The sequence below is a fragment of the Rhinolophus sinicus genome, chromosome 15, assembly GCF_057876585.1.
Source record: "Rhinolophus sinicus isolate RSI-liver-muscle chromosome 15, RSI-T2T, whole genome shotgun sequence".
NCBI lineage: Eukaryota > Metazoa > Chordata > Mammalia > Chiroptera > Rhinolophidae > Rhinolophus > Rhinolophus sinicus.
Window position 1 is genome coordinate 127,351,454 of NC_142515.1, and position 18,531 is coordinate 127,369,984.

At 33.6% G+C, this 18,531-nt stretch overlaps 1 protein-coding gene across 1 annotated transcript in view; it reads right to left on the minus strand.

Annotated features, from left to right (window-relative positions):
- The window catches only part of FAT4 (FAT atypical cadherin 4), a 148,142-nt gene that overhangs the window by 7,715 nt on the left and 121,896 nt on the right, over positions 1-18,531 (minus strand). Inside the window, exons 10-15 of the mRNA XM_019710865.3 lie at positions 15,156-15,260; positions 10,967-11,274; positions 8,655-8,740; positions 7,726-7,905; positions 3,872-3,996; positions 2,022-2,239 (exon numbers count right to left, since the gene is read on the minus strand). Coding sequence (XP_019566424.3) covers positions 2,022-2,239; positions 3,872-3,996; positions 7,726-7,905; positions 8,655-8,740; positions 10,967-11,274; positions 15,156-15,260 — 1,022 coding nt within the window. The remainder of the gene's footprint in view (positions 1-2,021; positions 2,240-3,871; positions 3,997-7,725; positions 7,906-8,654; positions 8,741-10,966; positions 11,275-15,155; positions 15,261-18,531) is intronic.

Here is an 18,531-nt window from a genome sequence, read left to right on the forward strand (position 1 = left end):
CCTTATTCACTTTTTTTTTTCTAATTTACTTACTTTACCTGCCAAGCCTCTTAAACCCTGAAAAGCTGCTTCTCAAAACTTCATACAAAACAAATGTGCATTTTTGTCTGCATTAGTAATTATTTTCATTCATTAGCAATTACTTTTCTAAGTGCTTGCTACCAATGTAACCAAATCTGGACAAGCTGCACACTGCTCTGCCATTGGAAACACAAGGCTTTATGATGACAAAAATGGATCCTGACATTCAGCTTCTTCCTTAAGGAAGAACAAATTCTGTCTGTGATTTCTTTAACCACATTGTATTTTGTATCTTTTGGCTTAATGAGATACTGTACAGAAATATTTCATATGTCATTTAAATGGCACGAGGACTTGGAAGCAGCTTAACAGATAATGCAGAGACCTCAATGTCAAAACCTCTCAACGCATGTAAAAAAATGTTTCTTGTAGACTGAAGGTCTACTTCTCTCTTTACGTCTTTACTTTCTTGGCTTCCAGTAATTTTTGATGAAAATTATAAACACCAACTAATAACATTATACAATGACTTATATGCTGTTTTTGCAGTTGCTTTGTTAATTCTGGAACTGGGCCTTTTGTTTCCATAATGGAGGTAAAGTGATAAACTGAAGATATTCTCTAGTGCCGGATTAGGGCAGTTTCTCAGGCCACACACTACTGACATTGCACACTGAATCATTCTTTTCTGTGGGGTGTTGTGTTGTGCACTGCAGGATTTTTAGAGACATAGCTCTACTACCCGGTAATACCCCCACTGAACCATAACAATAAAAAAAAGTCTCCAGACGTTGCCAAGTGTCCCCAGTGGGGTAAAATCATTCCCAGTTGGGAATGACTGGATTAGGGAATTATCATATGAGAATTTTTAAAAGATTTTTTTTTCTCTATGTTAAAGATATGTCCATGGAGTATAGCAATGAGAGTTGGCTTGGATAGAGAGAAACTTTGAGAAGAAAGAGGCTGAAGTTTAGGGGTGAACATCTGTTTTTATTTTTAGTATTACACAGGAATTAAACCTCGCGATGGTCTGTGTATTTTGCTTTTTTCTTTATTAACTAAGCTTTTAGAAATGTTCAAAATACTGATTTATATGTGAAAAAATTAGGAAATCTAGGTTTGGTTTCTTAAGAATTTACAAAAATTCATATAAAATTATGAGTAGATTTAAAAAATACAAAAATATACAGAAAGCAGTCAATATAACTAAAGAAAATTATGATCTAAGAGACTATGTCTTATTTGTGGGAAAGAAAGCAGAATAATAGTTTTAGAAATTAAGAAAGCTAAGAGCTGATGGCAAATACATATCTAATTAAATTGTTCACCAGTTTAACATCTTATTTATAGTTGAGAAAAAATACAAATTATGTAAAACCCTAATGATAAATCAATCCATTGTTCTCATGAACTATGATGTTTACAGATTTATTTAGAAATTATTTGGAGAAATTAGCTATAATTTTACTTACAGTCATTCCAAAGATACTTAATTCCACAGGGTTTACCTGGATAGTAAATTGAACATATGCTCCAGAATAAAGCCAGATAAAAATTTCAAAATCTTTTTCCTTATTTTAGTCCTGCCAGTTAATATATACATACCAATGTTTGAAATAATTCTTGGAGAAGAAATATTTTTCCATTTCAAAGACACATTATCTTTCTGTTTTACTTTGTTTAAAAGTAGGGGAAAAAGCACTATAAATTTTTGTCCCACAAAATAGATCACAACAGATTCTTTCTATACCAGCCTACCTAGCAGTGGGCTCTCCTTTAAACCAAGACAGAAGTGTTAGAAACCAAACCATTCAGATCTTTGTTCCTCTGGCCAGTGCCTGGGAAATAGTTAAGACAGATGATATTGGAATGTTGCCCAGCATTAGACAGAACTCTAATGGGTTGTAAAAGAAAAGGACAGAAATTATGGGAGAAGTGATTTAAACCATGACACAGCAGGCGGTCTAATCAAATGAAGTCACCATTAGCTTTTATCTTACCTTCACAGTAGTGTAATTGCTGCTTTCTTGGATATGGATTAAAATGCCATTCTCGCTTCTTGTTCTGAATTTTACTTCCAGACTGTTCACACCAAAAGGCTCCAACATGGCACCTCGTATGCTCTGTCTTAACAAGTATTCTCGCTTCTCATTCTGACTCATGGTGTAGTCCAGGCGCCCTTTGCCTTCTAATGATAGGGCAGTGTCAGGAGTCACAGCTGCAAGCCAGCACAGAAAGGGAAAAATGAATGCTTCCATTATTTCTTACAGAGTGTCTGCAGGTGACAAAAATTATCAAAAGGGGACAATGAAATATAAAGTTTGGGGGATTAATGTCCCCCAAATCCTCCTCTTGAAAAAACAACTTCCACATGTGAACTACTGCATCAGTTAATTTCAAATTCTTAAATCCATTTCAGAACCATGAAATGGAAAACATTTTAAGACAGGTGTTAATTAGGTGGGAAATATTCATTAAATATTTGATACTTGACATAAATTGAGTACCTGAAGAGATAGACACCTTTTAAAATTGTTGGAAACACAGCGAAACATTATTGTTTTATAATTTTCACTGTATCCAAAATTCATAAATTTTTTCACAGTGAAAATGATCTGCAATCTTTATAGTCTCTAACACATTAGAAACTTAAACAAAAATGTGTGCAAATTTTTATATTTGTAACTGTATGACTAGTAATAATCATGTAGAATTTAGTTTGTCATCATGTATAATTATAATTTATCATAATCTGATAAAATGTTCACACTACTGAAGTACAGAAGTTTGTTATAGCAAAAGACCAAAAAAAAGGACATAAATGAGCTCAAAAAAGTTTCAGAACGGGATGGTACATTTTATAAAGGTAAATTTTATAATATGTGAATTATATCTCAGTTTTTAAAATAATAGGACGTTTCTCAAGCCAATGACTCATTTCATATTCCAGATATAATTGAGTTCCTACTTACTAAATACTTATTACTTTAAAAAATATCATGTGACAAGGTACTTTTTCTGTTTTGACTTTATCCTAAATAATTAAGCACAATTATGCTTCTGCTACTAACATCTTTTTGATCATAATAGATCCTTAATTTAATCATGACTTGCTCTTCATTCTCATAATAGAATCAAATGACTCTTTAAAAAGTTGCCAGTTAAATACTATAATTTAAGTAGTAACCACTTATTTGAAAGTGAAGCAATTTTTTATAAAAGAGACCCCATTAGGGTTAGCTAGTGGGATGTACAGCTTGACATTAGAGAATGCCATGGTCTAGTGATGGCTTGAACATCCTTAATGTCTTAGTGACAGTAACATTAGTGTTTAGAAGTAAATAACTAATATAAGGATTTAAAAAGTCATATTTAAAACAAATTCCAATAATTACAAATTAAAATTCAAGTGTCATCCTTAATTGTAACAGACTATAATGCTGTTGTAAGGTGTTTTGAACTCAGTGTTCAGTGATTTATTACTTGTACTTTTCCACCAAATACAAAATATCGAGAGAAACATCGCTTAAAAGCAAATGATATTAAGCCAAAGCCTGAATTAGCCCGCAGCCTTGTAAATTGCCTAGTAGTCCTATTGGTTAGCCAAAAATAAACGCTGTGTTTATAAAATGGAAACAAATTCGTTATTTAGTAAATAATCCTAAAAGGATGTCACTCTTCCTCAGGTTAAAAAATGAATTTAAAATTGTGATTCTACTTTACTAATTATTGCCCATTTAATATTTTCAATAATTAGAATGAAAACAATTCAATTACATATTTAGATGCATATATTTATACTTTTCATGGTTATTATAATTTCCAGTGGAAGATGAAACAGCTTGCATACATTTTTCACAGTATTTCCCCGTCAGTCCTTCTTTGCAGTGGCACTGCTGCCATGACCAGTAATCCGTACACGTGCCGCCATGTTGGCAGGGGCTGCGTGTACACGCACCTTCCAGTCTAGGGCATCTAAAATAAAATCACAATAAAGACTCATAAAGCACAAAACAAGGTGGGAGGAGTAATTTGTTAAAATTAGATCTAAATGTTTATTAACCTGTTTAATTTCGTGCACTCAATCCTTTGAAACTCAAGTTCCAAATACATTTGTCGAATCTAATCAAACTAGAAACTGCCCTGTAACACATGACCTGCCTCATTCATAAAAGGGATCAAACAAAATAACATCTTACACAGTAAAGAGGTAATAATTTATTCTTTAAATTAATTCTTAATTGAGCAAGAAATCTTTGTCCAACAAACACTTTGGTTACTGTGATCTCTGGCGATGTGTGTATTTGACTACACACGTCCTCCCCCAGATAACTAACATTTCCTGAATGCCTATCACATGCAAGCAGTATTCCAAGCATGGAGATAAAGTAATGAAAAAAATCCATGTGTTCATGGAATATTTACTTTTCCTGTGGGAGAGACAGACAAAAAACAAACGAAAAATTAGATAAAGGTATAGTTTGTTAGAAAGAAGGAAGTTCTATGGGAAAATTAAGACAGAGAAAGGGTATTAGGAGTTTGGGGGCGGAGTGGGGGGGTTGCTGGATCTCTAGATTAGACAGTAAAGGGAGGACTCATTCTTGTAAAGACCCAAGGAAAGCAAGAGAACGAAGTACATCTGCTACAAAATCATTCCAGGCAGAGGAGACAGCAAGTGAGAAAACCCGGAAGTGGAAGTGTACCTCGCGTGTCTGCAGGACACCAAGGGCCCAAGATGCTTACAGCACAGTGAACAACAAGAAGTGTAGGTAGATGTCGTGAGAAGCTGAAGGAGAGGCCGGATCATGGAGGCCTTGTAAGTCAGGATAAGAACTGACTTCTGTTTTGAAAATGTCATGCTGGTTGCTGATAGATTGGATGTGAGGTTTTCAGTAAGAGAAGAGTCAAAGGTAAGTCTAAAAGTTTTGGCTGAGCAGGTGTGTGGACTGCGTTATTACCTGAGATAGGGCAATCTGTGGGAGGAGTAGGCTGGGAAGGAGTCAGGAGGGAGGGCCAGAAGTTCAGCTGTAAACTTCAGTTTGAGATACTTGTTAGAAACACACGTGGGATATTGAGTAGGCTGGCAGACACAAGGGTCTGAAGTTCAGAGGGGAGGCCAAGTTGACACTAACTGCTCAAGAGTCACCAGCTTTACAGACAGTAGTAAAAACCAAGGACTATAAACAATGACTTCAAGAAAGAATATGGATACAAAGGGAAGGTTAAGGAAGTGAGGTGAAGAGCAGAAAACAAGGAGTGTATCATGTGTGCTGGTGGACAAATAAAGTAATTTAGCGGGGAGGAGGGATGAACTGTACCTAATGTAGCTGAAGTTCAAATAAGATGAAAATTTACTGATTTTAGCAAAACAGAGGTTGTTGATGATTTTGACAAAGAACATTTTTTCAAGGAAAAGAAGAGAGAATTAGGTTGGTAGCTAGAGAGGAAAATGGGATTGATAAACTTTTTTTTTTTTTTTTTTAAGTAAAATGGAGAAACGACAGCATGAATTGAAACGAGAAAAGAAACACTATTGAAAAAGCCGGAGCGCTGTTTCTGGAAGGTTTTGGGATGGAATCTACTGCACAAAAGGGGCTTGGTTTTGTGGGACTAGGAAGAGTTCGGTGATAAGAACAGGTTACAAGGTATTGCAGGAGGCACGGACAGAAGTGGGGTGAGCTCTGGGGAGTTGGCTTTTGATTGCTTCATTTTCCTGAGCAAGTTAGAAAGCAAATTCATCAGCTGAGAAAAGGATGCAGGAGATGATGTTTGAGGTCTGAGGATAGAGGAGGCATGATCTCGTCACCGAGGAGAGTGGGAGATGATTAAACTAGGGGAAATTAATATATAGTCCAGTAATATTGCAGCTGCACTACCTCAGTAATCATGAATTTAAAGGGACTCCTCAAGAGCAAGGATCTGTCTTATCCATGTATTTGCATCTGAGCCAAGTGCCCAGCTCACGAGCTGGCTCTGCTACTCACTAGCTGGCTGACTTTGGGCAAGTTTATAAACTCTGAGTCACGCAGTTACCTCATCTGTGAAATGAAAATAATAGTATCTACCTCATAGAATGGTTGTAAAGGTTAAACAGACTAGTAATACAATAAAATACTACAGATATGTTGGTAGTAAGGTACCAATAAATGTTAGTAAGACACTGGATAAATCTGAAGTGAAAAAATGAAAGGAAATTCTCCAATGTGGGAGCCTTGAAATATTTTGGTCTTTAAATCTTATAGATTATGCCAACATTATCCAAAGACAATGGCATCCATCATATCAAAATACGGTAAGGTAGAGGTATGTTTAGGGATAAAACCAAACTTATTTAAGTAAAATAAGATGAAATGATGTTTCCAGTGAAGCTCCAGTTTTAAATTCGGAATCTTTTATGACGAAAAGGTGATTAAAAGGGAATAAAAATTCTCATTTCAAGAGAATTCTATCTCAATTTACAAATGTTCTGAGAAGTCATGAAATAATATGCTTCACATGAAACATAATTTGAGGGAAAATTAATGTAAGAACATTGTTTATAATATGACAAATATAGACACAGCAAGATATGTTCTTATACTACCACTGTAACCTTTCTGGAAAGTAATTTGGCCATACATATGACTTAGAGCTCTATGTTTTGATTTAAAAAGATGTTCACAACATATTTAAAAGTAAAAACATCAAATTTCAAAAACTATTTGTGTGACCATGGAGAAGGATACAGAGGGATGCACACCCAACAATTTACAATGGTTAGCAATGAGGACTCTGTATTTCCGTATAATTAATTAGTGTGATTAGTTATAATGTGGTAGTACTATGTTATGACTAAACAGTAACAAAATATGGAAAAATAAGGGCAAATGCCACCTCGAAGTAAAATACTTAAGTTAACAAACATTAAGAAGTATTCACCGCTTTGTCTTCACAATTTTCTTTCTAGAAATCTCAAGCAAGAAAATAATGTGCGCAAACATTTTTGTGAATACATATTAATCATCGGGTTATTAATATGTTAAGAAAATTGGAAACACGTGTACAACCATAATTAAAATAGGGCACCTCTATAGTAGGCAGTCATGGACGTGTCAATGATTATTTTGTGAGTTTGTGGGTAGTTAGTTCATAATCTACTTTATATTTTTCTGAATTTTCTAAATTTTCAATATAAATTAGAATAATTTTAAAATATTATTTTCACAATTCCTAAGTCATTGCTGGGAACCTAACCAATAATCAAATATGAAGAAAAATTGTTTTACAGTTTGCAATTAACCAAATTATTACTTTTTAAAGATGTATCAAGTTCTGGGGAATATATATGCTTATGTTTAAAATATTTAATTTCAAGTATTTTTTTTGTAGATATTATTTTTACACATATGAATTGTCAGGTTCCTTTCTATGAGATTTACCGACTTAAGTCATAAAATTGTTATCATAACTCCGTAAGATAGAGCATATATATACATACATGCATAAATATATTTTTCTTAGACTCCAGGAAATAAGAATTAAATTCATAATTAAATGTTATGCCAAACAAAATTTCACAGCTATAAATAAATATTTAAAATTCAAAACAATGTGAAACATTTGCTATTTTTAGGGCTTTGCGCACAATAGTTTCATCTTTTGATGCTCAGTTATCATACACCTTTTGCATTTTCTGTAAAAGAGTAAGAAATAAAATTGCCATACTGATCTAGGATGCCTTGTGCTGCCAAAGCTTGACTGGGTTCCAGAGGCCGTCCATTGACTGCAAATTCCATTATGCACCCGACAAAATCGTGGCTTTCCACGTGTCCTCGCCTCTGAAGGACTGGTTCTAGAGACTTGATGCCTCCAACTGTGACTCGATTTGGCTGAACGTCAAGAGTCCTCCATATGAAAGAAAAGTAGATTAGTACCGACATGATAGACTGCAGCAGAATGTTTCGTTTAAAAATGAGTGACGGTAATTTTTTCTGGCATGTGTTTTATATATATAGCACGGTAAATTTGAGTGAAAAACATTACATATTAATACATGTCCACAAAACAGATACCTAGAGGATTATTAGGTTTGTAAGGTCTGAAAATAATGAAACTTATGGAAGTGACATTTTCAGTCAAATGGGATGTATATAAAACAATGTTGAATTATCAATGCAATGGATTATGTGTCACTATTTATTTTTCTCTGTTACTATTTCTATTAAAATCACTTATCTTTTAGGTGGGGTAATTAATGCTGTGTTTCGGTTTGAGGTGCTATTGAACCATATGTGCCGATAATTACCACATACAACATTCAGAGAATGTGTCGAAAAGGGGTTCGGTCCTGATCTTAGCCTTGTGGGACCCAGGTCTCATGCAACTATTTCAGGAACCTTCTCGGAGTAGAGGCTATGCTATCTCTTCCTTTCTCTAGGTTTATTCTCATCATTACCACTTCATTTCACACCTTTTCCCACACATTTGTACATTAATTATTAACTTTTTATTTTAAAGTACAAAAATTCCTTTGAGGAGGATAAAATATCGTAAACTTTTATGTAATACTTAGCAATAGTAAAATTACTTTCAAATGTATAATTTCCTTTTTAATATCAAATAATACTAAAGATCAAACTAATCATTTTATTTACCAGTCATCTGAAACTGCCACGTTACTGATGGTACAATATCCTGGTTCTTGGTTCTCAGAACAAGAGTCCACAGTTAGAGAAGCTGCCTGTACATCAAGAGAAGGAAACTGTGGTCACCTTGGGTTCCTTTTGCCTTTATTAGCCAACAATGCCCAGGGCTTGTTTCTATGTGGCCATGATTTGGAAGTTATAACATTTTGAGTTAGTATATTATGATAAATACAATATTAAATTATGGATACATATTTGTTTATCTAAAATTAAAATTGTGAAATCATTACATATAAAGGGTACAAAGGTGCTTTGAAAATCTTCTCCAACCCCTTTGTTTTATAGATGAAAAACTAAGAATGCCATTAACATCTCTTAGAATATCATACAGATACAGTAGGTCTGGGGACAGCTTCCGGGGTTATAATAAGTCTATTTATTCTACTACCCAGCTACTCTAACAAATGAAAAAAAGAAAAAAAGAACATTGTATTTCTGATTTTCAAAAGTCTTCTTTATAAAGTCTTCTTTCAGTAATATATCACACATACATACAAAAAGATTTTGAAAGTACAAAGTAAATATGCTATACAACAACCTATGAAGATCGTAATACTTGCATTAAAGATAAAATTTGAGATAATGTAAAGCAATCAATAAGATGCTGTTTTCATTTATGACAAGAATCATTATTGATGAATGGCATCTTATGGTATAGCTATGTATAATCAGGATGATTATATATTGCTATACAGCAGAAACTCCCCAATGATACTTAAATCACAGCTAACAGTAGTTGTTTTCGCATCCGAAGGGATGCATTACTCCCCTGGACCCCAACACAAAAGTCTTCTGTCTAGTAAGACCATGGGACTGGTCCTTGTGATCAATGAACAAAGTCATCAAGTCATGGCCACGAGGCCCAGGAATATGACAGAAGTCAGTGGCCACTGGGGTTGGCTGCAGCCCAGTTTAAGACCAAGCTTGTTGCATGTCCATGTAATTCTGGGCCCTACAATGCTGGTGTGATGCCCCACATTTGCTCCCCAAGCTGCAGTAAGTTCTGCAGATAACAAAACTTTGCATATTGTAGTTGGTGACATTATAAGGACTATGTTCAGAGTGGTATTTCAGAACATGGTCAGTGAAGTACAGGAAGGGGTCTAACCTAAAATCCAGGAGGACTGAGGGTTTCTACCAATGCAGATAAGCAAGGTTCTACCTAAATTTATTGAAAAAGTTGAATGGACTAATCCAACTTTGTCCATTTGGATAGCAGAAATATAAATTCAGTTGACCCGTGAACAATGCAGGGGGTGCCAACCCCCATGCAGTTGAAAATCTACGTATAACTTTTGACTCCCCCAAAACTTCAGTTGTCCCTCAGTATCCATGCGGGGTTAGTTTCAGAATCCCATGATACCAAAATCCACAGGTGCTCCCTATATAGAGTGACGTCATACAATGCATACAGTTAGCCCTCTGGGTACATGGACTCCTGATCCAGGATCAAAAACAATACAGGTATTTATTGAAAAACATCCTCATATAAATGGGCCCACGCAGTTCAAACCCCTGTTGTTCAAGGGCCAAGTGTACTACATAAGTATTAATTTATAAGAATGGTTATCATTCGAGGTTAATTTTAATAAAAGCAAAGCAAATGTAAGAAACACAGCACTGGGAGGTCAAGCAAGTTGAGCAACATCACCCAGAGTTATATGCATCTTTTTTTACTGCTGAATTTTTCTACCAGTCCCACTGTAAATTGAGATGTTTCTATCCTCCCTATGCAATGATTCAAAATGGAGAAGTTAATGATTTTGCCAGTTTCCAACAAAGTCCTTTTGAACAGCAGGAAACGGTTCAGCATCCAGTAGGGACCTTATTTTGGATGTTTTCTGAAAGGGGGAGACATTTTTCCTCTGACTGAAGTAATCATGACAAGGGTGTTTTGGTTTTTGTTTTTTTGTGTGTGTGTTTTTTTTCCATATTTGGTATTATTCAAAACCTGATGACTATGGCCACATATTACAAACAAACAAACAATTATTTTCTCTCTCCTTTTGGGCATACCTTGCGGGGCCTCTTTCTTTGTTCTCCTTCTTCCTCCCAAGCCCTTGTTTGAGAAAATCAAATGTTCATTAAGTTTAAAGGGACCTTGGCGGGCATCAGGTAAAATCGTCTATCCCACATGAGGCCACTGACAACGTCTTAACAACATGATTATCTTGCACATGCTTAGAGAACTGGGGTGAGGTGGTACTTACTACCCCCCGTTAAGGTCACCTGTTAGTATTAGGAAATCGTAAGTGCCTTACCATCCCTGCTCTCCGGGCAATCACAGTGTGAAAATGTCCATCTGACACCTTCTTCATGGTTGTGAGTTTATATGTACCACTGCCTAAATTATAAGAGAATCTTAGTCTTTCTTCAGCAATTTCAAGGGCCAAAAACTCAGCCCGGTCCCCTGTCTGGTTGTCATAGTTGTAAAGCAATAAAGCATGGCTTTTAATAGTTGCAAATTTGACATAAATATAGTTGTTATTGGGATCCAAGCTGGGAAATTCCATGTATGATAACTCTTCAAATCCATAACTATTCAATTCGCAGTGTTTTCCAAAGACACCTGTAGATGGGAAAATTGACAAATTGACACACCCAATACCAGTGAAGTTTTAGTAAATGACTTTAAGATATTTTTAAGTTACAATAATAAGTCACACTTTTAACATTTTTCATTACTCTCCAAGGAATACCATCTAAATCAAATTGAAATAAAATGAACTGATGATCTTTAAAACATATAGCAGAGATGATACACTGATGCAACTGCTTTTCCTTGGCCAATTAGGGAATGTATCTAAGTATGTCCCATTTCTAAAAACCAGATTTAGTGGAATAGAGTATGTCTGAAAAGATATCTTTCCTTGGAAAACATTTAAAATTAGTTTGTCAATCTTTTTAAAGTTTTAATATGCTGTAATGTTCAAATATTTCCTTCATAATATATAATTATTAAAAACAATTTCAGTTCAATTGAGGATGGTAAATTCCGTTTTGACTGGAAAAAAAAAATCAGTACCTGTACTCATGGTATTTTCAAGGATCACAAAATTAGGGAAGGGATTCAATCACTGCTTTTAGGAAAGGAAGTAAGTGTCTTAGTTTTTATCTCTTGTTTCATACCCACTTTGGGTATGATTTATACCAGGCTACTTGGAAATAGCTTTCTATTTTTCCAAAATCCAGCATTCTCACTTGTTTGTGCTGGTTCTTTTTCAAACTTGAAAAATGAGTTTTATTGATGTTGCTATGCTATGCCAAAATTCTTTTCCCACAAATATTAGTAGACTGTAGCAAATGATTGGAAAATTAACCCCTGCCAATACATGATGACTCTTGTGAACTTGCAGAGGTTTCATTCTTTGATTTTGGCTGCACATCTCTTGCAAATGCATTACATTTAGAGCACGGGAACTGTTCAGCCAGAAGGAATCCATGCCATCATTTTACAGAATACTTAAAACTTACCCAAGGCCACAGAACCATGCGAGACAGAGCCAATATTTGAGGCCAGATCTACTGATTGTCTGGTTGTTTTGCTACACCACATTTTATGTCCAAATGTTCTTTAAATTAAAATGGCCTAGAAGCTTCTATAAAATTATATGTCTATTTTCCTGTCAAGGCTGAGATGATTTTCATTGTATTGAACATATATAATTTATTTTTAATCATTAACTGAATTTAAAGAAAAGGCAAAGAAATTAGTAGGATACTACTTGATATATATCATATATTGCATATGGCATACATTTATGTATATATGATAAATATATCTCATCTATCGTATAGCATTTACATTTTATATTGTATCTGTAATTTATATTTATATGTAATAAAAATTTTAAGTTTACGTATAGTAAACATATTTATTATATTACAGATAACTTATATATGCAGAAAGAGTAACCAAAGATAAAGAAAAAAACAAGATAAAACATACAAATTAAGTAGATGATTGAAGAAAAATCTGCAGTATGTGTTCCCTCAGGTCTCTGCTGACTAAATTTTAATAAATCTATGAAAATGTGCTTAAAATTGAATATAGAAAGATGTTCTATATTTTTATACAAATTAATACTGTATTTTAAGACATGAAAATTTTCTTTATGGAATATTTTTTCTCTTTAAGGAGTTGTGCTACTGTTTCTAGAGATAGGTAGATTTTCGTTTTTGAAATACAAAAATAAAATTTAATGATGATTTTATAACTGCCTTCGAAATGAAATGCCATGAACTAAACCTATATAAAAGTCAAGAAACATTATTGAAATTACTCTAATAAGGGATATTTTATATGTATATGTATACATATATGAAGATATATATATACATACATACATGAAGTTATAATTATAGAGGCTCTCTTTATAAGGTCTTAAGTACTTTGTTTTTTTCTGAAATATAATCTAAAGAAAAAATCTAAATTTCTTAAATTTTAAATCCAAATAACACATCTTTCACTGATGAGAAGGTAAACAGTGAAACTTTTTTCTAACTTCAAAATTATAGTGACAATGTCATTTTATAGAACGCATGTGTAACCACCTCCAGCTATTTATTTGAGGCATTCCATCTGCCATTTTTATTTGTATGCTTCACCCACATTCAATTTGAAAAGGAAAATACTTTTTCCTTTTAACTTTCTCTGGTCTTAAATCATGCATTGTTGTTTGAAGATTCTGTTTTGTTTTGTAAGTGCTTCTGTTGTTCTCTGAGGATGTCTAAGTTTAAAAAATGTTTTTTGTCTTTTCCACTGGAAGAAGTAAGGAGAGAAATTTGCACTGCCAGCTACATATGATCTGTCTCTCTTTTAATTTACATTGTTGTGCTAGCCCTCTTTCCCTGGAAAGCTTTAGTAGGGTGGGGAGAAGGTCCATCTGGACCCCAAAACACTTCCAACCAATAGGCAATGACTACTATAACGGCTACACTGTAGCAACAATTTGTTCTGATTTAGTACCAATTATCTTAAATCCTCATATTTACAATTGGAATGCAAAGGAATCTTTAAAAATGTAAACAACCTTTGTTGGGTTACTTCAAACTCATTTTCCACTTTCCACTCTCCTTATCTTTCATTCCAGAACACAAGTTAAACAATGAAACTGATTGTGGTGATGTTAGAGGGCAGCTCCCTGTAGGATTATACATTATCATTGAAAGGAAGATGTTTTGGGATATCTAAAGTTGTGAATCTTTTGACCTGGGTCTACCTTTCACTGTCTCATGAGCACTGTTGGTGAAAATCTCAAAGAAATTTTAAAAAAGGACAGAATGTCATACTGAACTGAAAATAAAATCGTGTTCTAGTGGTTCTACCACCTGGGAATAGTTCTGTTTTCACTTTTTGACTTTAGACAATACCCACAATGTCTGGGCCTCAAGGCCATTGCCAAAATGCATGACTCACAATGAGATACTTTAATATTCTGTTTTTCTTTATCATTCCATTGTTGTGCTTTATAAAACAAAACTAGATAGACTCATAGACTTATTTGAAAATGAATTCATAGTACATTTGACTAGTTACAAGAAACATCAGATTCTTTTTAAGTGCTATTTTCTACTATACATTAAGACTCACTTTTTGTGTCCACAGTAATTTGTCCAAGGAAAGACCAGAAAAATATTCTCCTCCTCCTTTGCTTATGGAGAGAGATAGGGATTTTAACCACTGCAGGACATGTGGAGATGGATAGTACAGCGTGGGATAGTCAGCCTTTCAAGTAATGAGGGGATCATAAAACTATGAGACACAGCAACACCAACTTAATTTAAAGCTTCCTCCCAAGCTTATTACCCTTGGCTGTCTCAGTGCTGGGCAACATTTGAGTGACACCTGGAAGGAATCTTTTGGTTCATTGCACTATGGTAAATATATATGTATGTGTACAAACTAATTCTAAAAACTTTCTCAAAAGAATACATTAGTCTGAATTGTATTAGTTATGTTGATATTATTTACAAAAAGCCTATTGTGAAAACCGCCTGGTTAGTTACAGAATCCTTTTAACATAAGTGGTTGAATTAATGTAAAAAACAAAAGCAAAACAAAACAAGAATCATTTGGACTGATTATTTTTAAAGATCTGAAAGAGAGAATGACGTCAAATAGTGTCTGAAATAATTTTTATTTGATAAGTTCTAGGCTAAAAAGAAGACGTCCGTAAATATTTGAGAGCAAACGTCCAGAGAAGACAACATCAAATTCAGTTATCTTGAGCTGATGATTTTTCTAGTAACGATCAAAGCAATGTGTTCAACGGCATTCCCACAATTAACTTCTAAGAATATTAAACCACTGGGATTTTATTTTGCTAAAATCTTCTGTTTAAAACATCTAATATTTCCTTAATCACGCAAGGCCACGATAAAACAAAATTGTTAACCTGTGTGTCAAAATGGATTGATATTTTGTATGAATGAGTGAGCTGTACTCACCAAATGGGCAGTGGCAATAATAGGACTCCACACCACTTTGGCAGGAACCGCCGTTAAAGCAGGGGTTGCATTCACAGTAATTGACTGAAGATTCGCACATTTTCCCTGAAAAGTATAAAACTCATTGAAAAAAATCTGATGGATAAATATATTAACATCATCACTGCATAATCACACATAGAAATCTATCCTGAGAGATTATATCTTGGAGAAAAGAAATGTGAGAACATTTTAGTTGACATGAAGAAATTGGGGTATTATCTCGGAGTTTAATATCTTATTTAGCTGTCCTATTGTAAAAATATAGATAATAATATTTAGGAAATAATTTATATATACATCTTGAAAGGAACTACTGTTTTCAGGGAAATTACAAATGTTGAACATATTTAAATGTTCTCACTAAATGTATGTTTTCTTTCCAAAGTCGCTTCATTTTGCACATTTTGTAACTGGAGAGTTGCAAATTTTACAGTATAATTTTCACTGTAGAGATTTACTTGACTCAGACTTTTTAAAGGTAAGAATCAATCTCATTTAGCTTATTTGCAAAACTACAATCCTTTCACTGTCAAGAAATATCCCTTAAAAATATACATACATATCTATTGTAAAGCAGAATAAGACATAAGAAAACACATTAAATATATTTTCCAATGCTTATCAAAATTTATTGTCCACTACAGATTATGTATACTTTTTTTTAAAAAAAAAAACACATTAACACCTAAGTATATAGTTTTCAATTTAAAAGGACTTTTCTCATACATCACCTTCTTAATTTGAATCAATATTGAGTGCCTATGATGAACCAGACATTTTAGAAGATGGGATTATGGCCGTCAAGGAAGCAGACAGTGTCTTAACATGGTCTTTCCATTTTAATGGGAGGAAATGATGCACTCAACAGGAAACATGTACATTTCACGTATGAAGGAGAAGAGGTCATTGGAGGCTAATATCTTATCTAAGAAATGATTAAACAATGGTACAGACCAATGTAGGTCTGCTCCTATATCCAGGTGTCACAAAGTTATAATTGAATAGTTAATCACTTGGTTAGGCAAAATTTAGGGCATAAGGCGAGTCCCATTTGTTTTTGTTGTGGTGGTGGTGTGTTTTTGTTTTTTTCTCTTATGTAAACTGAGATGTGTTTTAATACCACTAATTACCGTTTAATAAATTAACATATTTATTATATTAGATATACATTATATATAGTTAGAATAGTTTCTAGTTTTCTGATTCTAGGAAACAATGTCATGCTATTGAGTTTAATTTCCATTCATTGACAGGGGAGTTTAATTATTTATTTAATTAAATAGAGTTTTGTTTCTGTAAAACTATTTTCTACTTCCCAGCTTGATTGTACTAATGCTTTTATTAAATGTCTCATGCAAACACATAAGTTTCATATGCACAACTAGACTTAATGTTGAGCATAGATAATCCATTTCATCATAACTATGCTTAAAACGTAGTCAAAGTTTTTGTTTAATTTAGTTCTGTTTTTGTGGCTTGATTATGTAGCTGCAATTGTTCTGGTTTGAAATTACAAGCGTGAGTCAGACTGCCTGACATTGCTAACAAACATGTTTCTCTACATCCCTGGGTAATAAACACAGCATTTTTTCCTTTATAAATAAAATTGGGAACCGCCTCATAAGGCAAAACACTAACAATTTCGGAATACCTTTCTATTCGAAGGGGAAACCAGAGGCACAGAAATTATGTTTCAAGTATTGTACTAATGAGTTCCGTTTGCGAGACAAACAGGACAACTTTACCCTAAGACTGTGCAAAATACCACAGCAGAGAGATGCTTTGTCATAAACTCTCTCCTGTGGTGTTTCCCAACTGGATTTGTGACAGATTATTCTAAAGGAGGGTTTTTTTTTTCCTTAACAGAATATCAGTATTGCCCAATAGAGAATAAATAAGACCTATTAGCTATACTTTTGATGATTTATTTGCCATGAGGAATGTCACAACTTACTTCTACCATCCCCCCCCCCCCCACACTATAGGAGCATACATAATTGTTCCATGTGCTATTGGACTAAGTAAGGTTTCATTTTCTTCTGATAATTTATTTTAGAGTTATGTTCTAGGTAATATGTATTAAATACACAGATTAATATACTTGATAGGTGTGGTCAATATAACCTTTATATTGTGAAAATATGTGAGTGGATTACAAAATTACAGACTTCACTTCATGAAAATTGGAAATAAGGAAACAAAGCCAACCAATTTAGGGGGCACTGTCATATATATTTTACTTAAATATCTGGCCATAGGTGCTCCCCAAGGAAAATATTTAAGAGTATAAAAACCGAAGTCATCAATTCTATAAATCTTAACTATATCCTTTCTGAATCTTGTTTGGAAAGAATAATTTTTTAAATGCTGATTTAAACAATAGCAACAACGACAACAACAAAAGAAATTTAAGGTTAATTTATATGTCTTATTTACCCCTTACAAAATGAGATTTTAACACTGAGTTTAATTTAAATGTAAAATAAAGTCTATTTCAGTTCACCAGAGGGGTGGAAAGAAACTTTAAAATAAGTAAGACTCACTCATGTATTAAAACACACAGTAACTACAGAAATGTCAGGATAAGCTGCAAAACTAAGAAAGTATTAGTTTGAGAATTTCTTTTAAAAGTTAAAATATGTTCTCAATAGGATCTGATTCTTTCAGTATACAATACAGACACTGATAAGAGGAAAACAATGAAGTTTTCATTTAACATTTTAATTTAAAAGTGTTTTTTCTTATTTTTCCTTAGTAGGTAATTATCAAAAAAAGTAAGAAATGACTTTGGTAGGAGTCAAATAAATGAATTTATTGTTAAGTTTAGGAAAAATAGTCTTATTTCTTGGTGTTAGAATATGTAAATTATTCGCCATTGAAAAATTCAGTATGAGTATTCCATTTAATGAGTATCAAATTTTCTCTTTATAGTCAGTGAATTTCAAAGAGGTTACCATACTAGAAATTGAGATTCACAGATACAGTTGAAAACTCAGTTTCAAATTAAATTATTATTGAAAGAACTTTTCTTTCTTTTTTGTGAGCGAAAGATGTCAGAATTCTACTTAGAATCAAAAGAAAGCCTTTAAATGCATATTTCTCAGGTTTGGAAAGTTCATGTGTGCTCTATTAACTACCTGATTAGAAGTCAGAAACAAATTCTGGATTGTTCCTCACATGGGAATCAACTTCAATTCAGTGTTAATGGTGTAATAATTATCAGAGAATGCAGCGGTTGGAATTACTCTTAACATGCTTCTGGTAAAAATAATCCGATGTGTTGGAGCACCATGAAGCAAAATCTTGGATCATTAACTTAATTAATGCTGCAAGT